At 40.2% G+C, this 24,762-nt stretch overlaps 1 protein-coding gene across 1 annotated transcript in view; it reads left to right on the top strand.

Annotated features, from left to right (window-relative positions):
• MYH15 (myosin heavy chain 15) overlaps nt 1-24,762 on the top strand; it is a 171,487-nt gene that overhangs the window by 29,979 nt on the left and 116,746 nt on the right. The window contains exons 10-12 of the mRNA XM_055419366.2: nt 4,142-4,245; nt 5,480-5,618; nt 22,919-23,037. Of these exons, the coding sequence (XP_055275341.2) occupies nt 4,142-4,245; nt 5,480-5,618; nt 22,919-23,037 (362 nt within the window). The remainder of the gene's footprint in view (nt 1-4,141; nt 4,246-5,479; nt 5,619-22,918; nt 23,038-24,762) is intronic.

Below are 24,762 nucleotides of genomic sequence, written 5' to 3'. Positions count from 1 at the left end.
TTGTGCCCATTCACCTTGAAATGTCTAACAGGAAGTTGGAGATCTAGGTCTAGATCTCAGAAGAGAGAGATTTAAGGGTCATCAGTAAAGTTATGAATGAATCTTGCATAAAATAGAGTCTTGATAGCATACAGTCAGGACAGTATTTGATATCCTTGATGACTTCCTCTTCCTGAAAATTTCCCCTTTGGCCTCCAAAGTACTACCCTCTTTTATTTCGCTCCTAAACGTCTGGGCATTGCTTAGCAGGTTTCTCTCTTTCATGCAGCACATGAGTTTAGAGGGCCCTGGGGCTCAGTCCTTGGCTCTGCCTTGTGGTGATAGATCATCTAGACTGACAGCTTTAAATATCATTTCTGTCTGATAACTTGCAAAGTTTGATCCTAAGTCTAGACTTTTCTTCAGTATTCCACTCTCACAGATAACAGACATTTTTATGTCTCCACTTGGATGTTTCAAAGGCATCTCAAACTTCACATGCCTACAACCTAGTTCCTAAACTCCACCCCAGCAGACCTGTTCCCACCACAGTGTTTAGTAGCTCATGTGAAGGCATCTCCATCCTTCTGCTTGCCAGGGCACAAACCCGTAGAGTTATCCCTGATCAGAATTTTCTCCCTCATTATTCTCATTTGTTTCAACAGCAAATCCTGTTAACTCTACTCCATTCAAAATCCAAGCTCTGGCTACTTCTTACGACATCTGCTGTTACCCCCAAGTCAAGTACCATTTTCTCCCTCCTGAATTAACTGTTTCTTGTTATCCCCCACTTTAAAAAAAAAAATCTGTTTTATTTATTTACTCTTTTACTTTACAATATTGTGATGGTTTTTGCCATACACTGACATGAATCCGCCATAGGTGTACATGTGTTCCCCATCCTGAACCCCTCTCCTACCTCCCTCCCCATCCCATCCCTCTGGGTCATCCCAGTACACCAGCCCCGAGTACCCTGTATCATGCATTGAGCCTGGACTGGCGATTAGTTTCACATGTGATAATTTACATTTTTCAGTGCCATTCTCCCATATCATCCCACCCTCGCCCTCTCCCACAGAGTCCGAAAGACTGTTCTATACATCTGTGTCTCTTTTGCTGTCTCGTATACAGGGCTATCATTACCATCTTTCTAAATTCCATATATATGCGTTAGTATACTATATTGGTGTTTTTCTTTCTGGCTTACTTCACTCTGTATAATAAGCTCCAGTTTCATCCACCTCATTAGAACTGATTCAAATGCATTCTTTTTAATGGCTGAGTAATATTCCATTGTGTATATGTACAACTTTCTTATCCATTTGTCTGCTGATGGGCATCTAGGTTGCTTCCATGTCCTCGCTATTATAAACAGTGCTGCGATGAACATTGGGGTACATGTGTCTCTTTCAATTCTGGTTTCCTTGGTGTGTATGCCCAGCAGTGGGATTGCTGGGTCATATGGCAGCTCTGTTTCCAGTTTTTTAAGGAATCTCCACACTGTTCTCTGTAGTGGCTGTACTAGTTTGCATTCCCACCAACAGTGTAAGAGGGTTCCCTTTTCTCCACACACTCTCCAGCATTTCTTGCTTGTAGACTTTTGGATAGCAGCCATTCTGAATGGCGTGAAATGGTATCTCATTGTGGTTTTGATTTGCATTTCTCTGATAATGAGTCATGTTGAGCATCTTTTCATGTGTTTGTTAGCCATCTGTATGTCTTCTTTGGAGAAATATCTGTTTAGTTCTTTGGCCCACTTTTTGATTGGGTCATTTATTTTTCTGGAATTGAGCTGCAGGAGTTGCTTGCATATTTTTGAGATTAATTCTTTGTCCATTCCTTCATTTGCTATTATTTTCTCCCATTCTGAAGGTTGTCCTTTCACCTTGCTTATAGTTTCCTTTGTTGTGCAGAAGCTTTTAATTTTAATTAGGTCCCATTTGTTTATTTTTGCTTTTGTTTCCAATATTCTGGGAGGTGGGTCATAGAGAATCCTGTTGTGGTTTATGTCGGAGAGTGTTTTGCCTATGTTTTCCTCTAGGAGTTTTATAGTTTCTGGTTTTAGGTTTAGATCTTTAATCCATTTTGAGTTTATTTTTGTGTATGGTGTTAGAAAGTGATCTAGTTTCATTCTTTTATGAGTGGTTGACCAGTTTTCCCAGCACCACTTGTTAAAGACATTGTTTTTTCTCCATTGAGTATTCTTGCCTCCTTTGATTCCACCCTCTCCCTCTGCCTTTAACCACAACCACAGTAAATTAAAAAAGAAAAATCAGATGATGTCACTCTTCTGCTCAAAAACCTCTTGTGGCTTCCTATCTCACATAGAGCAGAAATGCCCAAATCCTCGCTGGTCTCTGGTTGCTTCTTAGACCTTATGGCCTACTCTTTCCCTTACCAACCTCAGCCACTCCAAATTCCAGGCAAGCACCCACCTCAAGGCCTTTTCATTTGCTTTTTTTCTTTCTAGAAATTTGTTCCCATACTTACTTATGACTCTTTCCTGTAACTCTCTTTACACGAATGTCACCTTATGGAGGCCTTCTCTGATCACTGGGTTAAAAATGGAAACTCTGCATATCCAAGACTTTTTATTCCCTTTCCCTTTTATTTTTCTCCTTAGCACTTACTACTGTTTTACATGTCATATTTTTACTCATTTATTTTTAATTCTGTCTTCTGTTGGAATACAAGCTTTACGAGGGCAGGAATGAGATCTTTTTTTCACTGATGTATCCATAAAACTTACAATAATTCCTGGCATATTTTTGGATCTCTAATAGATATTGATATAAAGTGAGGCATGAGGAATAATATAAGGAGATTCCTGAGAAGTATTTACATTTAGGGGACATTTAAATCTCCATTGAAATAAATACTTTAAAAAATTATTGTGAACTATATTTCTATTTAAAATACATATTATACTTGGATTCAGTGTGATTTCTTTTGGGTTAGCCCAATTACTTTTATCAAATAGTATTATTGAAGTATTATTGACCTAAGTGTAAGCACTGACGTGTGTATCTATGATGTGAAACCATCATCACAATTGAGATAATGCATATATGCAGTCAAAAGTTTTCTGATCTCTTGAAATCCCTCCCTCCCACCCCTTCTCACTCCTTCAAGCCCTCCTCTCCCAACCCAGTCCCTAGGCAACCACTAACGTGCTTTGTCACCACAAAGTAGTAAATGTTTCTAGAATTTTGTAAGATGGAATCTTGCAGTGGATACTCTTTTGTCTGGCTTATTTCACTCAGCAAATTATTTTGAGATGCTTCCATGCTGTAGCACAAGTTTATAGTGCATTCTTTTGTTTGCTGAGGAATAATTATTGATGGGTGTTTGGATTGTTTCCAAACAGAGCATTTGGAACATTCACATAGTCCAATTTCTTTGTTTCTAAGTTCAGGATAATAGAACTTCACTTTATTGAGTGCTAAACAGAAAACTCAGATGGGCTCTATAAAACTTCACTGCGAGCGGGTGTCAGGCTTTAAGAGGTTAATGTGATTTGGCCAAGTTGACTGCAGACATGCTGCTGATGGCCTGCCTTGGCTTCAGCCTGCATTATGTTTCCTGACTAGGTGAATCATGTCAGGAGTCTTAGACATACCAGAGGTGCAGCAATGAACACACTAGCTGATTTATGGATCCCTTGAAAGACAGACTCAGACTCCTAATAGGGAGGACATGATGTGACAGGGTTATACTGCTAATGTTCCCTGGATTTTGACCCCAGTTTCTGCCTGCTGCCTAGCTTTTGAAGCTGAGGCCTGTTATAATTTTACAAACCATTTTTTGTTGTTGTTGTTGTTCTCTGGCCCTCAACCACATTATCTAGGCCAAATTCCTGTTTTCAAAGTTTTGCCAACATGCATTATCTGTTTTTTTTCACACCAATTCAAGTGGCTGCAATTGAATCTGCTTTCCGATTTGGCCTGTCTGGTCTTCTCTTGGGAGGCATTAGAACATGACTGACAAGTTAATAGAGGGCAGAAATTGATTACAGAGGTTTGGGTGTAGAATATGGATTTTATTTTGGCTTGTTTACAAGTATGCTGTAAGCCGTAAGAGTAAACTGTGAATATTGGTCAATTATTTTCTGAAGCCTTGTGGATTTCTGTAAGCTGTTTAACTGATGGTTTTCCCACTGCAGATGTGTGCCTGGTGTCTGAAAATCCCTCTGACTTTCACTTTTGCTCTCATGGAACAGTTGCTGTGGAGAGCTCGGATGATGCTGAAGAACTGCTGGCCACGGATGTAAGGCTTGTTAGTTATCAGAGCAAAGTCTGGTAATGAAAATGAGACATGGAGGAAAGCATCTTAGATCTCCTGTCTTCCAAAGGGTCCTGGAGAAGTGACCTTCCTTCCCTGAGGGGTGGAGAGTGGAAGGAGCCCCTATAGGACTGTTTCTGTCCAGAGTTTTATACTTATTTGTCAGTATAGTAACTTTGATACATATAGAAAAGTAGGAAGATGCTTCAATGCAATGATAGCCACTGTTTTCATTCTTTTATTTGTTTTCTCTTTGGGATTGCTGTTATGTAGTTGTTTCGGTGTTTTTTTTTAAATCAAAGATCATAATCATTCTACATATGCTATATGATATATCATTTGCTTTTTGATTAATGTTTAGCATTTCAGTATTATTATAAATTCTTCATAAACATTTAATGGATACTTAATATTTTATCAGACATTTGTTCTAGTTTATTTAACCATTCTCCTATTGTTAGACTCAAGGTTGAGGGTTTTTTTTTTTTTTTTCTACTATGGTGAATATCTTTGTAGGTGAGTACATTCCTAAATCAGATTCATCTTATGCTAGATTTCTAAAAGGTAGGATTATGAAATTTTTATAGTCTCTCGATACATATTCTAAATTAACTACTAGAAGGATTACCAATTTCCACCCTCCTGGAGTGTGTGAGAACACACTTCTTACCATGTGCAGTGGCTTCTTAGGATGCTGTTCTTTGGTGACATAGTTCTTTTCTTAAATACTTCCTTTTGCCAGTCTTTAAAATGAATCTGGAATAAATATGGGAGAACATATGGGATCCCAGAAATAAGCAACCCATCAGATATGGTGCTACTTTATCCCATAACCATGAAAGGCAAAATAATTGAGCTCATATAGCCAGTTAATGATAGATTATTGGAAGGGAGAAGAGAGGAACAGGAGAGGAGAAGGCATCTGAGGAGAGTTCTAAAACTACTGAGTTAAACAGGTCAAGTCATATGCCTTCCTAATTCTCTTTTAAAGGGATGAGCAGGCTACAGGTGACCAAGAGCCAACAGGGTGCTTTCAAACCAGTTTGCATTGGTTTGAACAGAACTGTCACACTTCAGGGCTGTGATGATCCATCTCCTTCCCTCCGGCAGGCAGCCCGTGGCCCACAAGTGGAGGGAGGTGTGATATGCAGCGGAGGTGAGGTGCTTACTGCAGCCATTAGGCAAATGAGTACTTGGCCATCTGCTTCTCTTTTTACAGCAAGCCATGGACATCTTGGGCTTTCTTCCTGATGAGAAGTATGGATCTTATAAACTCACTGGAGCCATCCTGCACTTTGGAAACATGAAATTTAAGCAGAAACCCAGAGAAGAGCAAGTGGAAGCAGATGGCACAGAAAGTAAGGATTACTTTTGAAAACAGGGCAAATAGGCTCTTCAAATCCCTGACCCTAGGCCTACACCATTTCCTTGCAATTAACCTCACCTCTTGGTTTTTAGGAAATGTTGAAATTAATCAGTGATCTGCCTCAATTGATGCCCCCCAAATATTATATCTTTCAATCATCATTTCTTTGAAGAGTCCTTGTATCTCAGAATAAGACACATTCCTTAATTAATTATTGATGATGCCAGTAAATTTGCTAAACTTGGGTGATAATAGGATTGACTAAGATACAGTGTGCCTTCAGCATATAGACTCTGGAGAAAAACAGAAAAAGGAGCAAATCAATATGAGATGTATGAAGCGACATAATGAAGGTGTGAACAAAGATTTTTAGAATTCCAAAGCTGGAGTGTTCACTAAGTTGAAAACAAAATGGCTTCTATTCCCTTTGCTTTTTATTCACATTATAAAAATTTATGGTCATGCCTACTTACCAAGAAATCTATAATGAGTGAGCCGTCTAGAATTATCATTAAAATAGAAAATCATAATTATGAAAAGAAGGAATAATAGTCATGATGACTTCATTTAATAAAATTCCTGGCATCTGAAACAAAAAGAAAAAAGAATATTCACTCAAATCTTTCAACAAATATTTTTAAAAATTTTGTATTTTCAATTGTTTTAAAATATACACAACATAAAATCTTAACTCATTTTTAAGTGTTCATATCAGTGGCATTAAGTACTTTCACATTGTTGTGCAACCACCATTGCTATTAATCTCCAGAACTTTTTTGTCATCCCAAACTGACATTCTGTATAAAGCAATAACTCCCTATTACTCCCTTCCCCTAACCCCTAGAAAACATTGTTTTACTTTCTGCCTCTATGAATTTGACTATTATGCTTACTTTATATAAATGGAATCATCCAATGTTTGTCCTTTGGTGTCTGGTCTATTTCACTTAGCATAATGTTTTCAGAACATGTTGCAGCAAGTGTCAGAATTTCATTCCTTTTTAAAGGTTAAATAATATTTCATCACATGTATATTCTACTTTTTATTTACCTGTTCATTTGCAGACACATGAGTTGCTTCTACTTTTCACTACTGAGTAATGCTGCTGTTAACATTAGTGTTTACATATCTCTTTGAACCTGTGCATTTATTCTTTTCTGTCTATACCCAGAAGTAGAATTGCTGGATTAAATGATAATTCTATGTTTAATCTTTTGAGGAACCACCATACTGTTTCTCTGTGGTGGCAGCACCATTTCACTTCCCACCAGTCATGCACAAGGGTTCCAATTTTTCTACCTCACCAACACTTATTGTTTTCTGTTTTTTGATAAGAGCCATCTGTATGGGTACATGGTGGTATCTCAGTTGTGCTTTTATTTTAATTTCCCTAATGATTAGTGATGTTGAGTATCTTTCATGGACTTACTAGACATTTGTACATCTTCTTTGGAGAACTATCTGTTCAATCCCTTTGCCTGTTTTTGCATTGGTTGTTTGTTTTTCTATTGTTTCACAAATAGTTTTGGGGGCCAGTCTGTGCAGGGACTATTCCTGGTGCTAGAGATATACCTGTGAACATGATATCATCTCTGTCTTGACTGTCTAGTGTGGGAGATAGACAATATATATATAAATGGACAAATACATGCATGAAATCAGAATGAAAAAGCAGAAATAAAAGAATAAAGATAATAGGATTTGAAAATTTTTGTTTTAAGGGTGGTCAGAAAGTCCTCTTAGAGAAGAGGACACTGGAGCACAGACAAGACACAGTGAGAGAATGTCCTCTGTTGCTGCTGTTGTTCAGTCACTCAGCTGTGTCAATTGTTAGTACAACGTATACACTGTCAGTCAGTCAGTTCAGTCGCTCAGTCGTGTCTGACTCTTTGTGACCCCATGAACCACAGCACGCCAGGCCTCCCTGTCCATCACCAACTCCTGGAGTTCACTCAAACTCATGTCCATTGAGTCGGTGATGCCATCCAGCCATCTCATTCTCTGTCGTCCCCGTCTCCTCCTGCCCCCAACCTTTCCCAACATCAGAGTCTTTTCCAGTGAGTCAACTCGTCGCATGAGGTGGCCAAAGTACTGGAATTTCAGTTTTAGCATCAGTCCTTCCAATGAACATCCAGGACTGATCTCCTTCAGAATGGACTGGTTGGATCTCCTTACAGTCCAAGGGACTCTCAAGAGTCTTCTCCAACATCACAGTTCAATAGCATCAATTCTTCGGTGATCAGCTTTCCTCACAGTCCAACTCTCACATCCATACATGACCACGGGAAAAACCACAGCCTTGACTAGACGGACCTTTGTTGGCAAAGTAATGTCTCTGCTTTTTAATATGCACCTAGGTTAGTCATAACTTTCCTTCCAAGGAGTAAGCGTCTTTTAATTTCATGGCAGCAATCAGCATCCACAGTGATTTCAGTTCAGTTCAGTTCAGTCGCTCAGTCCTGTCCGACTCTCCGCGACCCCATGAATCACAGCACGCCAGGCCTCCCTGTCCATCACCAACTCCCGGAGTTCACTCAAACTCATGTCCACAGAGTTGGTGATGCCATCCAGCCATCTCATTCTTGGTCGTTCCCTTCTCCTCCCGCCCCCAACCCTTCCCAGCATCAGAGTCCTTTCCAGTGAGTCAACTCGTCGCATGAGGTGGCCAAAGTACTGCAGTTTCAGCTTTAGCATCAGTCCTTCCAGTGAACACCCAGGATCGTGATTTGGGAGCCCAAAAAAATAAAGTCTGACACTGTTTCCACTCTTTCCCCATCTATTTCCCGTGAAGTGATGGGACCAGATGCCATGATCTTCATTTTCTGAATGCTGAGCTTCAAGCCAACTTTTTCACTCTCCTCTTTCACTTTCATCAAGAGGCTTTTGAGTTCCTCTTCACTTTTTGCCATAGGGTGGTGTCATCTGCATATCTGAGGTTATTGATATTTCTCCCAGCAATCTTGATTCCAGCTTGTGCTTCTTCCAGCCCAGCATTTCTCATTATGTTCTCTGCATATAAGTTAAATAATCAGGGTAACAATATACAGCCTTGACGTACTGCTTATCCTATTTGGAACCAGTCCATTGTTCCATGTCCAATTCTAACTGTTGCTTCCTGACCTGCATACAGGTTTCTCAAGAGGCAGGACAGGTGGTCTGGTATTCCCATCTCTTTCAGAATTTTCCAGTTTGTTGTGATCCACACAGTCAAAGGCTTTAGCATAGTCAATGAAGCAGAAATAGATGTTTTTCTGGAACTCTCTTGCTTTTTCCATGATCCAGCGGATGTTGGCAATTTGATCTCTGGTTCCTCTGCCTTTTCTAAAACCTGCTTGAACATCTGGAAGTTCATGGTTCACATATTGCTGAAGCCTGGCTTGGAGAATTTTGAGCATGACTTTACTAGCGTTTGAGATGAGTGCAATTGTGCGGTAGTTTGAGCATTCTTTGGCATTGCCTTTCTTTGGGATTGGAATGAAGACTGACCTCTTCCAGTCCTGTGGCCACTGCTGAGTTTTCCAAATTTGCTGGCATATTGAGTGCAGCACTTTCACAGCATCATCTTTCAGAATTTGAAATAGCTCAACTGGAATTCCATCACCTCCACTAGCTTTGTTCGTAGTGATGCTTTCTAAGGCCCACTTGACTTCACATTCCAAGATGTCTGGCTCTAGGTGAGTGATCACACCATTGTGATTATCTTGGTCGTGAAGATCTTTTTTGTACAGTTCTTCTGTGTATTCTTGCCGCCTCTTCTTAATATCTTCTGCTTCTGTTAGGTCCATATCATTTCTGTCCTTTATGGAGCCCATCTTTGCATGAAATGTACCCTTGGTATCTCTGATTTTCTTGAAGAGATCTCTTATCTCTTACAATATACATTGTACCAACATATTGATATATACTTTCATGGTCTCTTCTTGCCTTTTTTTCTTATTTTTGTCATTGTTATTGTTGTTTTTTTGTTTTTTCCATGCTTTTAAACAAAGTTTTAAAAATTATTTTTATTACAAAAGCAGGATATAATTATTAAGCAGAAGATATAGATAAGCAAATGAAGCAAGTCATCTCATCCAATCTCCCTGGTGGTTCCTTCTCAGCTCTTTGCTGGTGTATCCTCATCTTCCTTACTTCTAACTGCTCCAGAATTGCTGGTCTCGACTCTTGACACTTTTCTCTGCTCATTTTTTAGCTGATTATCTCAAACTCAACTTGTATAGAACTGAATGCTCCACCTCTTCCTGCCCCTGCTACCAACTCTTCATTTTTCAGTCTTCTTACTAAATGTCAACTGGACCCTCCCAGTCGTAGCTTAGAGTCATCCTGAACTCCTCTCTTTTTTATTGTCTCTACCTTTAAACATATGTAAAACTCACTGCTGCTGCTGCTGCTGCTAAGTTGCTTCAGTCGTGTCCGACTCTGTGCGACCCCAGAGACAGCAGCCCACCAGGCTCTGCCGTCCCTGGGATTCTCCAGGCAAGAACACTGGAGTGGGTTGCCATTTCCTTCTCCAATGCATGAAAGTGAAAAGTGAAAGGGAAATAGCTCAGTTGTGTCTGACTTGTAGCAATCCCATGGACTGCAGCCTACCAGGCTCCTCCATTCATGGGATTTTTCAGGCATGAGTACTGGAGTGGGGTGCCATTGCCTTCTCCACGTAAAACTCACAACCATCCACAACTATAGGGTTCACTGCCACCACCTAGCCTAAGTCTCCATTTCTTACCAGACAATCCAGATAGCCTCCTTGCTGTTCTCCCTGCCTCCACCCTCATCCCATTACTGTGCAAGAGCAGCCAGCAATGATCCTTTCACAGGATAAGCCATCCCATAGCCCCTCCTCTCACAAATGGCTCCCATCTTACTCAAAATAAGCTTCTAATCCTCAGTATAGCCTCCTTGTCTTCTCTGATATCTCTGCAAATCTCTCTCTAATCCCATCTCCTTATTGTGACTGATAATATGAAATTTATCTTTGGTTTTTGTCCTAGTTTATGACACAGAGTTCTTAATTTGGAATTTTCTGAGTTATGAGATCAATAAAGGTATATTTCATGTTAACAAGGTGACTTTTGGACTGTGCCTATAGATGGGATCTGGTCAGCACAAGAACTAATCATGTGATTAGAGAGTTGGAACTTTCAGTCCCATCTCTGTCAGGACAGAGAAGAGGGGCTAGAGATGAAGTTCAATCACCAGTGGTCAATACCTATGTAATGAAGCCTCCATGAAATCTTAAAAGCACAGTGTTCAGAGAGCTTTTGAGTTGCTGAGCTGTGGGAGTTTGGGGAGATTGGCATCCTTGGAGAGGGTGTGTAGGCTCTGCACCCTTTCCCCATACCTTTCTCTAGGCATCTCTCCTATTTAGCTATTATTGAATTATATTCTTTTATAATAAATCATTGACTTAGTACATAAAGTGTTTTTCTGAGTTCTGTGAGCCTCTGGCAAATTCAGTTCAGTTCAGTTCAGTCATGTCTGACTCTTTGCGACCCCATGGACTGCAGCATGCCAGGCCTCCCTGTCCATCACCAACTTCCAGAGTTTACTCAAACTCAAAATCCCACGGATGGAGGAGCCTGATGGGCTGCAGTCCATGGAGTCGCTACTAGTCGGACATGACTGAGCGACTTCACTTTCACTTTTCACTTTTACACATTGGAGAAGGAAATGGCAACCCACTCCAGTGTTCTTGTCTGGAGAGTCCCAGGGACAGGGGAGCCTGGTGGGCTGCCGTCTATGGGGTTGCACAGAGTCGGACACGACTAAAGTGACTTAGCAGCAGCAGCAGCAGCCAGTTGGTCATAACTTTTCTTCCATGGAGCAAGCGTCTTTTAATTTCATGTCTGCAATCACCATCTGCAGTGATTTTGGAAAGTCTGTCACTGTTTCCACTGTTTCCCCATCTATTTGCCATGAAGTGATGGAACCAGATGCCATGATCTTAGTTTTCTGAATGTCGAGTTTTAAGCCAACTTTTTCACTCTCCTCTTTCACTTTCATCAAGAGGCTCTTTAGTTATTCTGCTTTCTGCCAGAAGGGTGGTGTCATTTGCATATCTGAGGTTATTGATATTTCTCCCTGCAATCTTGATTCCAGCTTGTGCTTCATCCAGTCCAGCATTTCTCATGATGCACTCTACATATAAGTTAAATAAGCAGGGTGACAGTATACAGCCTTGACATATATTTTATTTTTATTTGGAACCAGTCTGTTGTTCCATGTCCAGTTCTAACTATGGCTTCTTGACCTACATACACATTTCTCAGGAGGCAGGTCAGGTGGTCTGGTATTCCTGTCTCTTTAAGAATTTTCCAGTTTGTTGTGATCCACACAGTTAAAGACTTTGGCATAGTCAACAAAGCAGAAGTAGATGTTTTTCTAGAACTCTCTTGCTTTTTTGATGATCCAATGGAAGTTCGCAATTTGATCTCTGGTTCTTCTGCCTTTTCTAAAACCAGTTTAAACATCTGGAAGTTCACAGTTCACATATTGCTGAAGCCTGGCTTGGAGAATTTTGAGCATGACTTTACTAGCGTGTGAGATGAGTGCAATTGTGTGGTAGTTTAAGCATTCTTTGGCATTGCCTTTCTTAGGGATTGGAATGAAGACTGACCTTTTCCAGTCCTGTGGCCACTGCTGAGTTTTCCAAATTTGCTGGCATATTGAGTGAAGCACTTTCACAGCATCATCTTTCAGGATTTGAAATAGCTCAACTGGAATTCCATCACCTCCACTAGTTTTGTTCATAGTGATGTTTCCTAAGGCCCACTTTACTTCACAGTCCAGGATATCTGGCTCTAGTTGAGTGATCACACCACTGTGATTATGTGGGTTGTGAAGATCTTTTTTGTATAGTTCTTCTGTATATTCTTGCCACCTCTTCCTAATATCTTCTATTTCTGTTAGGTCCATACCATTTCTGTCCTTTATTGTGCCCATCTTTGCATGAAATGTTCCCCTGGTATCTCTAATTTTCCTGAAGAGATCTCTAGTCTTTCCCATTCTATCACTTTCCTCTATTTCTTTGCACTGATCACTGAGGAAGGCTTTCTTATCTCTCCTTGCTATTCTTTGGAACTCTGCATTCAGATGCTTATATCTTTCCTTTTCTCCTTTGCTTTTCGCTTCTCTTCTTTTCACAGCTATTTGTAAGGCCTCCTCAGACAGCCATTTTGCTTTTTTGTATTTCTTTTCCATGGGGATATTGTTGGTCCCTGTCTCCTGTACAATGTCACGAACCTCCGTCCAGAGTTCATCAGGGACTCTATCTATCAGATCTAGACCCTTAAATCTATTTCTTACTTCCACTGTATAATCATAAGGGATTTGATTTAGGTCATATCTGAATGGTCTAGTGGTTTGCCCTACTTTCTTCAATTTAAGTCTGAATTTGGCAATAAGGAGTTCATGATCTGAGCCACAGTCAGCTCCTGGTCTTGTTTTTGCTAACTATATAGAGCTTCTCCATCTTTGTCTGCAAAGAATATAATCAATCTGATTTTGGTGTTGACCATCTGGTGATGTCCATGTGTAGAGTCTTCTCTTGTGTTGTTGGAAGAGGGTGTTTTATGACCAGTGCGTTCTCTTGGCAAAACTCTATTAGCCTTTGCCCTGCTTCATTTCGTGCTCCAAGGCCAAATTTGCCTGTTAATCCAGGTGTTTCTTGACTTCCTACTTTTGCATTCCAGTCCCCTATAATGAAAAGGACATCTTTTTTGGGTGTTAGATCTAAAAGGTCTTGTAGGTCTTCATAGAACTGTTCAACTTCGGCTTCTTCAGCATTACTGGTTGGGGCATAGACTTGGATTACTGTAATATTGAATGGTTTGCCTTGGAAATGAACAGAAATCATTCTGTCATTTTTAAGATTGCATCCAAGTACTGCATTTCGGACTCTTTCGTTGACCATGATGGCTACTCCATTTCTTCTAAGGGATTCCTGCCCACAGTAGTAGATATAATGGTCATCTGAGTTAAATTCACCCATTCCAGTCCATTTTAGTTCACTGATTCCTAGAATATTGACGTTCACTCTTGCCATCTCCTGTTTGACCACTTCCAATTTGCCTTGATTCATGGACCTAACATTCCAGGTTCCTATGCAGTATTGCTCTTTACAGCATCGGACCTTGCTTCTATCATCAGTCACATCCACAACTGGCTATTTGTTTCATTTTGGCTCCATCCCTTCATTCTTTCTGGAGTTATTTCTCCACTGATCTCCAGTAGCATACCGGGCAACTACCAACCTAGGGAATTCCTCATTCAGTATCCTATCATTTTGCCTTTTGATACTGTTCATGGGGTTCTCAAGGCAAGTATACTGAAGTGGTTTGCCATTCCTTTCTCCAGTGGACCACATTCTGTAGAGATCAAATTGCCAACATCCGCTGGATCATGGATTAAGCAAGAGAGTTCCAGAAAAACATCTATTTCTGCTTCATTGACTATGCCAAAGCCTTTGACTGTGTGGATCACAATAAACTGTGGAAAATTCTGAAAGAGATGGGAATACAAGACCACCTGACCTGCCTGTTGAGAAACCTGTATGCAGGTCAGGAAGCAACAGTTAGAACTGGACATGGAACAATGGACTGGTTCCAAATAGGAAAAGGAGTATGTCAAGGTTGTATATTGTCACCCTGCTTATTTAACTTATATGCAGAGTACATCATGAGGAACGCTGGGCTGGAAAAAGCACAAGCAGGAATCAGTATTGCCGGGAGATATATCAATAACCTCAGATATGCAGATGACACCACCCTTATGGCAGAAAGTGAAGAGGAACTTAAAGGCCTCTTGATGAAAGTGAAAGAAAAGAGTGAAAAGTTTGGCTTGAAGCTCAACATTCAGAAAACAAAGATTATGGCATCTGGTCCCATCACTTCATGGGAAATAGATGGGGAAACAGTGGAAACAGTGTCAGACTTTATTTTTTTGGGCTCCAGAGTCACTGCAGATGCTGATTGCAGCCATGAAATTAAAAGACGCTTACTCCTTGGAAGGAAAGTTATGACCAGCCTAGATAGCATATTGAAAAGCAGAGACATTACTTTGCCAACAAAGGTCCGTCTAGTCAAGGCTATGGTTTTTCTCGTGGTCATGTATGGATGTGAGAGTTGGACTGTGAAGAAAGCTGATCGCCGAAGAATTGATGCTTTTGAACTGTGGTGCTGGAGAAGACTCTTGAGAGTCCCTTGTACTGCAAGGAGATCCAACCAGTCCATTCTAGAGGAGATCAATCCTGGGTGTTCATTGGAAGGACTGATGCTAAAGCTGAAACTCCAATACTTTTGGCCACTTGTTGGCCATGCAACAAGTTGACTCACTGGAAAAGTGTTTGATGCTAGGTTGGGATTGGGGGCAGGAGGAGACGGGGATGACAGAGAATGAGATGGCTGGATGGCATCACTGACTCGATGGACATGAGTTTGAGTGAACTCCGGGAGTTGGTGATGGACAGGGAGGCCTGGCGTGCTGTGGTTCATGAGGTCGCAAAGAGTCGGACACAACTAAGCAACTGAACTGAACTGAATTGTAGGACATCCATCTGATGTCACGGAACTGCTTGGTGTGGACCCACCCACCTCAGTGGAATCAGGGCCAGAGCCCTCACCTCCACTTTCCCCAGTCTCTCAGTCCTCTCACTCAGTCCACTGATCTCTTGGCTCTTCAGGGAGTATTCGAGCAATCCTATTGCAGGACTTTTTCACCAACTCCTCCTTCTCTCTGGAACTCTTCCTAGGTATCCTCGTGGCTCACTCCCTCACTTTGTCAAGGTGCCATCTTGGCTGTCACCTTATCAGAAAACTCTTCCCTGACGACCCCCACCTCCTTTTTATCATTCTCTATCTCCTTACTCTGCATATTTTTGTTTGTGTCATTCATAATAGCTGCTTTTTATTGGCTGTCTTACTCTCCAATCTCCATCAGATGGGAGCTCCCTAAGAGCAGGGGTCTAATTTGGTGTGCACTGCTGTATTTCCAGGCATTAATACAATGTCTAGCTTTGTCTGGAGAATCCCAGGGATGGGGGAGCCTGGTGGGCTTCTGTCTATGGGGTCACACAGAGTCGGACACGACTGAAGTGACTTAGCAGCAGCAGCAGCTTTGTATCATAGTAGCACTTACCATAGTAGTAATTAATTATTTGTTAAATGAATCCTCCTACTCAGGGACCTCATGCGACGAGTTGACTCACTGGAAAAGACTCTGATGCTGGGAAAGGTTGAGGGCGGGAGGAGAAGGGGACGACCGAGAATGAGATGGCTGGATGGCATCACCGACTCTGTGGACATGAGTTTGAGTGAACTCCAGGAGTTGGTGATGGACAGGGAGGCCTGGCGTGCTGTGATTCATGGGGTCGCGGAGAGTCGGACACGACTGAGCGACTGAACTGACTGACTGACTGACTGACTTAGGGACAGTCAGTTAATACTGTAGGGCATATCCTTAGTGTTTGTTTTTTTTTTCTAGTTGAGTGACTTTCTCATTATACTCATCAATATTAGCAGTTTTTTTCCACTTGTCAATTAGCCAGGTTTTATTTTATTTTTATGTATTAATGAAGCTAACATTTGTGTAGGTTATCAACTATTTATATTGTTTCTTTTTTAAAATTTTGTTTCCATCATTAGCCCATTTTTAAAATTGAGGCGTAGATTTTTTTCTTATTGATTTCTGAGGGCTCTTAATATATTAAGCCTTGGTAGTTTTCTTCCAGTTAATCATTTAGGATGTAGCTGAGGGAGTTGGACAGATGGAGGAGAGGGTGAAAAGAGGAAGGGCCCCAAACCAAAGGGGACATTCTTAGCTTTACCTCCTTCTTGAGTTCAAGTCCCACATTTCTCACTTTCTACTGCATGTTCTCCTGCTACCCTAAACTGTGCAAGGCAAAAACTCGGTGTATCATCTTCTTCAAGTGATGTCTCGCTGTTGACTCTGCTATGCATATTCACAGTACTGTCCTTCTCTCTGCTTCTTGGGCTGGAAACATCTTCATCATGTTTCTCAGTCTTTTGCTCTTTCTTGTTACTAGTTTAGACTTTTCAGCCCCTTGCACTCCACTCTCCCACAGTAGGTTCACTTTCTGTAATTGCCTCCCTCTGGTCTGCTTTGCACACTTCCACAAAATTAATCTTTCTGATTAATTTGCCATGCTGATTAATTTGCTGTTCTAATTTGCCATTTCTCTGCTAAAAGCCCCTTTAATATATCCCTATTATTTAAATAATACCTTCCAGAAGTATCAGATGATTCCTGTGGCCACAAGTCACCTGTTCTTCTGTTTATCTCACTTTCTAACTTCTTGGTCCAATCTGCCATCTTTGACCATCACTGCACTGCCCGCCTCTGGGCCTTGAAGTCATGTTGTTCTCTGTCTCAGAAATGCTTGTTCTCTCATATTTGCCCATCAAAACCCTCCTCATCCTTCAAGGCTCAGACCAAATGTTTCTTTCTTGAAATCTTCCCTGTTCATGCAGTCCAAAAGTGATCTTTCTCTCTCTTTTAAACTTTGATGATACTCATAATTTGTCTCTTTATAGACAGTTGTTTTACTGAATTGCTATTTTTGCCTGTTTTATTTACTGACATGAATTATAAACTCCTTGATGTGAAGGATTTTTGTCTTGTTTATCTGTCCTCTTACCATAGCACCTGGTACCAGGCCTTGCACATAGCAAGTGCTCAGAAACTGTTCAATAAATTAAGGAAAGGTGAACAGCTCAGAAACCACATTATAACCTTATATATAAGATGAATTGAAGGTCATTTTCAAAACCCTTTTTCACATTAGCCAGATTGCGATTTGAGAAAACTGGATTTTGTTTCTGTCTTTATATCTTGTTATTTACACATCAGACTGCACTGGGATAGAATTGTCTCTTTGTTTTTCTTTACTTCCTTATCTGTTTTCAGGTGCCATCAGAATTGTTCTCTCCATCTTCTAATTATACTTACCAAACCTGGATACCATTCTCTAGAGACTAGTTCTCAGACTTGGCTGCACATTAGAATCACCAGGGGAGCTTTTCTCTTCCTGAAGCTCAGGCCTTACCCAGACCGAAAGAAATCAATCTCTGAGCGTGGATGCAGGCAGCAGGGTTTGTGGTTACAACTTGCCAGGTGACCCCAATGTGCAGCCAAGGTTGAGGACTGTTCTCCAACCCTCATACCCTCATGTGTATCAGAATCACCTGGTGAAATGCTAAAAATAAACCCTAACCTCCTCCAGCGAGCACGGACTTCGTTCTTTTATGAACTCTCCAGGTTATCCTGATCCACACCAGTGACGAGAACCCTTCTAGCTAAACCTCTCCCAGGTAAGATGATACAACCTGGTTAAAATTCATGCTTTTATCCACCAGGTCCTAGAAAGTGATGTTCATTTTGGTGGGATTTTTATAAAGCTTCTTCTGGGAATACATCAGGTCACACAATGAAAATATGTTTACAGGCGGTGCTGTCTTCATGATGGCATCTCCTGAATGTTAGAAGGACGTTTTTTCACCAAACCATTTTCATCTAGGTTATAACACTATAAACTTTTAATGCAAAGGAAGTAATTTTGAGGAGGGGAACATGACAACTGCTATTTTCTGTTAAAAAAAAGAAGATGAATAACATGTGATGTTATTCATGCCTTTGGGATAAATCCAAGGCACACTACCCCTCTGTCTGCAGATCCTTGAATGTCTCTGGAGTGGGAGAGAAATAATTCTGTAACGTTGAAGGCTATTTCTGTTAGAGCTTAAGGTGGGATACTACAGAGAATTTGGGTTTCCTTTTTTCATGGATGAAAATAGACTCAAAGAACCGTCATTAACAGTGGAAAAAGATTGTGTGAAATTGAGACTATTATTACCTGCATTGTCCATTCGAATGCTTCCAAAGTATAGAGAACTGAAAACCTGTCTATTTTTCCTGGATGGATACTGTGGAATTGTTCATTTTTCACATCATTGGTTACTGTTCAGCTCCACTCAGATTCATTAGGCACATTACATTTCTCCCTTCCTTTGAAATATTTTTATTTTGGGTTAGATGCTCTTTAAATTCTCCTTTGGCTCAAAAAGTCTATGATTCTGACCCCTTGGCTTTTCAACTTGGAATAATCAGGCTTTTGTCTCCAAACATGGTGCTCTTAACAAGAATAACTCAGTAGAGGATCAGCATGTCTGCTCTACTTTTGATTTTTCCACTTCTTTTCCCAAATAGTCTTTGCATTTTGAAAGATTTCATAGCAATGGAGTTCCTAGGCCATTATCACTGATAAGGAGTCGATGTAGAACTTGTAGATACATTTCTACAATGTATAATATATATTGACTTTGCATGCTAAGTCGCTTCAGTTGTGTCTGACTCTTTGTGACCCTATGGACCAGGCTCCTCAGTCCGTGGGATTCTCTAGGCAAGAATACTGGAGTGGGTTGCTATTTCCTTTAGTTAACAAGTAAATCAAACATTTCAGCTTTTCTAGTCTTTGTGAAAACTTTAAAGGCCCCACAAGAAGGAAATGGATATTGTTAATACAGATGATATATAGCTAATTAATTGTGTTTTGTTTTTAATTTATTCTGTTTGTGGTCATTGCTCAGGAAATTTTGTACTTCTTAATGAAGTAAGGAAAGACTGCATATCCTTCTATTCTAAGACATTAACTTTGTGTAGTGACTACATCAGATATATATCTCAGGATTCATTTAAAATGGGAGACAGCAGAGAGGTTTCAACTGAGCAAAACATTCCTTTTGTTTGATAACTGAAAAAAATATGCAGTTTAAAATGTGTTTATAGCTTTTTGCCTGTGGCATTCTTTCGTGTTATTGTCATTTTTTAACACCTGATGTGATACATGCTTACTTACTTTTCCTTCTGATAACACTCATTCTTCATTTCTTTCCTTAGAAAATGAAGATACCGTTCTTACTATATAAGAACAGTTGTGTGGGTTGTAAGTCTTCTTGTTAGGCAGCAGAGGGCACTGTGGGGCAGAGACTCACAAAAAGAGGAGAGGTATTTGAGAGATCCTGGGCAAGTGTCCTGGTTTCTGTTGATAGGTCTTGAATTACCCAATTATATGATCCAAGTTCTGGTTCCATTGAAAGGAGCTACAAATATATATGTAGAAGAGGAAAATAGGCAAATAATGAAAATATGATTTTCATCCTCTTCAGATGAACAATTCTTTTCAGAAGAGGGCAAATATCAAGAAATGGATTTTTTTTTAATTAGGCTATAATTCTCATATTATAAAATTATTCCTTAAAAATATACAGTTCAGTGAGTTTAAGCATATTCAGAAGGTTGTTTGACTAACATATCATTACTCCCAAAAAGAGATCTTGTATACAAAAGTAGTTACTTCCCCTTCCTTTTTCCCCTCAGTTCAGTCGCTCAGTCGTGTCCGACTCTTTGCAACCCCATGAATCACAGCACGCCAGGCCTCCCTGTCCATCACCAACTTCTGGAGTTCACTCAAACTCATGTCCATAGAGTCGGTGATGCCATCCAGCCATCTCATTCTCTGTCGTCCCCTTCTCCTCCCGCCCCCAACCTTTCCCAGCATCAGACTTTTTTCCAGTGAGTCAACTCGTCGCATGAGGTGGCCAAAGTATTGCAGTTTCAGCTTTAGTATCAGTCCTTCCAATGAACACCCAGGATTGATCTCCTTTAGAATGGACTGGTTGAATCTCCTTGCAGTCCAAGGGACTCTCAAGAGTCTTCTCCAGCACCACAGTTCAAAAGCATCAATTCTTCGGCACTCAGCTTTTTTCACAGTACAACTCTCACATCCATACATGACCACTGGAAAAACCATAGCCTTGACTAGACAGACCTTTGTTGGCAAAGTAATGTCTCTGCTTTTTAATATACTATCTACGTTGGTCATAACTTTCCTTCCAAGGAGTAAACGTCTTTTAATTTCATGGCTGCAATCAGCATCTGCAGTGATTTTGGAGCCCAAAAAAATAGTCCGACACTGTCTCCACTGTTTTTCCATCTATTTCCCATGAAGTGATGGGACCAGATGCCATGATCTTCGTTTTCTGAATGTTGAGCTTCAAGCCAACCTTTTCACTCTCCTCTTTCACTTTCATCAAGAGGCTTTTGAGTTCCTCTTCACTTTCTGCCATAAGGGTAGTGTCATCTGCATATCTGAGGTTATTGATATTTCTCCCAGCAATATTGATTCCAGCTTGTGCTTCTTCCAGCCCAGCGTTCCTCATGATGTACTCTGCATATAAGTTAAATAAGCAGGGTAACAATATACAGCCTTGACGTACTCCTTTTCCTATTTGGAACCAGTCGGTTGTTCCATGTCCAGTTCTGACTGTTGCTTCCTGACCTGCATACAGGTTTCTCAAGAGGCAGATCAGGTGGTCTGGTATTCCCATCTCTTTCATAATTTTCCACAGTTTATTATGATCCACACAGTCAAAGGCTTTGGCATAGTCAATGAAGCAGAAATAGATGTTTTTCTGAAAATCTCTTGCTTTCTCATGATCCAGCGGATGTTGGCAATTTGATCTCTGGTGCCTCTGCCTTTTCTAAAACCTGCTTGAACATCTGGAAGTTCATGGTTCACATATTGCTGAAGCCTGGCTTGGAGAATTTTGAGCATGACTTTACTAGCGTGTGAGATGAGTGCAATTGTGCGGTAGTTTGAGCATTCTTTGGCATTGCCTTTCTTTGGGATTGGAATGAAGACTGACCTCTTCCAGTCCTGTGGCCACTGCTGAGTTTTCCAAATTTGCTGGCATATGGAGTGCAGCACTTTCACAGCATCATCTTTCAAGATTCGAAATAGCTCAACTGGAATTCCATCACCTCCACTAGCTTTGTTCGTAGTGCTGCTTTCTAAGGCCCACTTGACTTCACATTCCAAGATGTCTGGCTCTAGGTCAGTGATCATGTTATCGTGACTATCTTGGTCGTGAAGATTTTTTTGTGCAGTTCTTCTGTGTATTCTTGCCACCTCTTCTTAATATCTTCTGCTTCTGTTAGGTCCATACCATTTCTGTCCTTTATCGAGCCCATCTTTGCATGAAATGTTCTCTTGGAATCTCTAATTTTCTTGAAGAGATCTCTTGTTTTTCCTATTCTGTTGTTTTCCTCTATTTCTTTGCATTGATCACTGAGGAAGTCTTTCTTATCTCTCCTAGCTATTCTTTGGAACTCTGCATTCAGATGCTTATATCTTTCCTTTTCTCCTTTGCTTTCATGTCTCTTCTTTTCACAGCTATTTGTAAGGCCTCCTCAGACAACCATTTTGCTTTTTTGCATTTCTTTTCCATGGGGATGGTCTTGGTCCCTGTCTCCTGTACAACGTCACGAACCTCCGTCCAGAGTTCATCAGGCACTCTATCAGATCTAGTCCCTTAAATCTTTTTCTTACTTCCACTGTATAATCATAAGGGATTTGATTTAGGTCATATCTGAATGGTCTAGTGGTTTTCCCTACTTTCTTCAATTTAAGTCTGAATTTGGCAATAACCTGGCAACTACAAATCTACTTACTGTCTCTCTAGATTTACCTATTCTGGACAGTTCATATAAATAAAATCATATAATATATGGCCTTCGTGTCAGGCTTCTTCACTTACTATGATGTTTTCAACCCTCAATCATGTTGTAGCATACATCAATACTTCTTTCCTTTTTGTAGTTAAAAAAATGTTCTGTGGAATTAATATCCTGCATTTTGTTTATCCATTTATCAGTTGATGAACATTTGTGTTTTTTCCTTTTTTTGACCATTGTGAGTAATGCTGCTAGGAACATTTGTGTACAACTATTTTTTATGAACATATGTTTTTATTTCTCTTGGATGTATACCTCAGGGTGGAATTGTTGGATCCTGCAGTAACTATGTTTAACTTCTGAGTGGCTGCCAAACAGTTTCCTATATTGGCTGTACCATTTTACATTCTAGGAGTGTGTGAAGTTTTTAGTTTCTCCACTTCTTCACCAACCCTCATTGTCTTTTTGATTATAGTCATTCTAGTGAGTGCGTAGTGGCATTTCACTGTGATTTTGATTTGCATTTACAAGAAATAGAGTCTTTTAGGATCATTTAGGGTCTGTGAATTTATTTCAGAACTACAATTTACCTTGCTACATCATTCTAACCACACCATCTTTCCATCTTCTGGGTTTTCTATTGGGCTCTCGTGGAGATCGAATTTTAACAATGTTTTCCTTCTCTCCTCATCCCTCTTTCCTCTTACTATTTCCTCTCTCCCTCCCTCCTTCTCTTCTTCTTTTCCTTCCTTTCTTCTGACCAGATGCTGACAAGGCTGCTTTCCTCATGGGCATTAACTCCTCTGAGCTAGTGAAGGGCCTGATCCATCCTAGAATCAAAGTTGGTAATGAATATGTTACTAGAAGTCAAAATGTAGAACAGGTAAGTTACTTCCAGAGTATTATGATTCTATCCTCTTGTACTAATTGTACATAGGTTTTATTTGTGTATTTTTCAACTTCTGATGTCTGTAACAAGGGCTTCTGTAAAAAAGTGAAAAAGAATTACTATGATGAGTATTCTAACTGTTGTCATCTGTCATGCACACCACATTAAATGCTCTTGTGTTAAGAGTCTTTCCAGTCTCTTCAGATTCAGGGAAGTCCTTTACATTTTATAATAAATATCTTTGTGGTCTAGCTAAGAGACTCTTAAAGACACAGTTTCTGACATGAATAAAATTGGTAAATTGAAATCTATCACCTATTTGGAATATTGACTTTTTAGACTATCAGATGCATTCATTAAGAAAGGGTTTCAGCATGTATGCCGAAGTTAGTGTTCAAAGAAGGAAAAATGAGAACCAAAGTGAGAGATGGAAGGTCATATAGGTTTTGTTCGGTATCCAGGAGAATATTTTAATGATAGAATAATGAGTGCTCAGAGAAGTGTTGATCCTGAGGCTGTGCAGTAAATAGTCACAGGACAGCCAACTAGTGAGACCATCTAAATATGATAGTGTATTTCAAAATAATAATTGACATCTGGAATGTGCTAGTATGAGACAAGCCCTGCTACAGTAACATATACACTAAAATCCTAGTGACAATAAAACAGGCATTTATTTCTTACGCACACCAAGCCCAATACAGATTAGACTGCCTTCTTCAATTTTATCCTCAGGCCATCTGGAACGCATGGCCTCCAGTGTTGCTGCACAGGGGAAAAAATGATTTGTGAAGAAAGTACACATACTTTAACTGCCTGGGGCTAGGAGTGATATCACTTTTAGTAAGATTCTATTGGTGAGAACTAGTCAAATTCTCTCCTTAGCTACTGTGGGGCTGAGAAGTTTAGTCTTTCTGGAACGAGAAAGTGGTTTGATCACATATAACATGTGAAAAGCATTCATATCATCTCCTTCCATTCCTACAACAAAACTCACAGGTAGATAAGGCAAGGATAATTACGTTTCTTCCAGTTGAGGAAACTGAGGGTTAGGGAACATAAGTAACATTCCAAAGGACACCCAGCTAGTATTCAGGTGACACTTAGACTGTCTTACTCTGTATATATCCTAATCTGAAAATGAGATAGACAAATGTGCAACTTTGTGACAGAAGACAGTTATTTTGACAACAATAAACTCTCTTTCTTTTGATATGTTGACAGAAAGGCATTTGGTATGACTGTCATTTAAAACATCTCAACAACTAATCAAAATCAATTTCCTACTTCAGCTTACTCTATAACTAAATAAGTTTATCTCTACCATAATATCACTCTACAGGAACAATTTGCCTGCATTTTTGTCCTCCCTGGTGACCTCAGCTCTTGAGGCCATGGACAGTGTCTAATTCATCTCAGTACCCCAGCATCTAGCACAGTGCCCTGAAAGCAGTAGGTACTCCATAAATGTTAAAATAAATGAAATATTGGCTGACGTTAAGCCATGCTCAGTGGGACAAGTAGTTGAGCTATTTCTTCGTAGTGAGGCTGGAGATGTCTGGCAGCTTCTTGCCTTTTAAGACATTCACCACCACATGCATGCATGACATGCTATGATTATAGAACAAGGACTTGCTCAGTGTAAAACTAATGAGCCCATAGGAGGACTGAAATCAAACCTTCGCCTCTTTAATATTGTGTTCTCGGGGACTGAGTTAC

The sequence above is a fragment of the Moschus berezovskii genome, chromosome 1 (assembly GCF_049115385.1).
Source record: "Moschus berezovskii isolate FMDL1 chromosome 1, NW_MosBer_1.0, whole genome shotgun sequence".
Taxonomy (NCBI): Eukaryota; Metazoa; Chordata; class Mammalia; order Artiodactyla; family Moschidae; genus Moschus; species Moschus berezovskii.
This window is presented reverse-complemented; position numbering and strand designations above follow the sequence as displayed.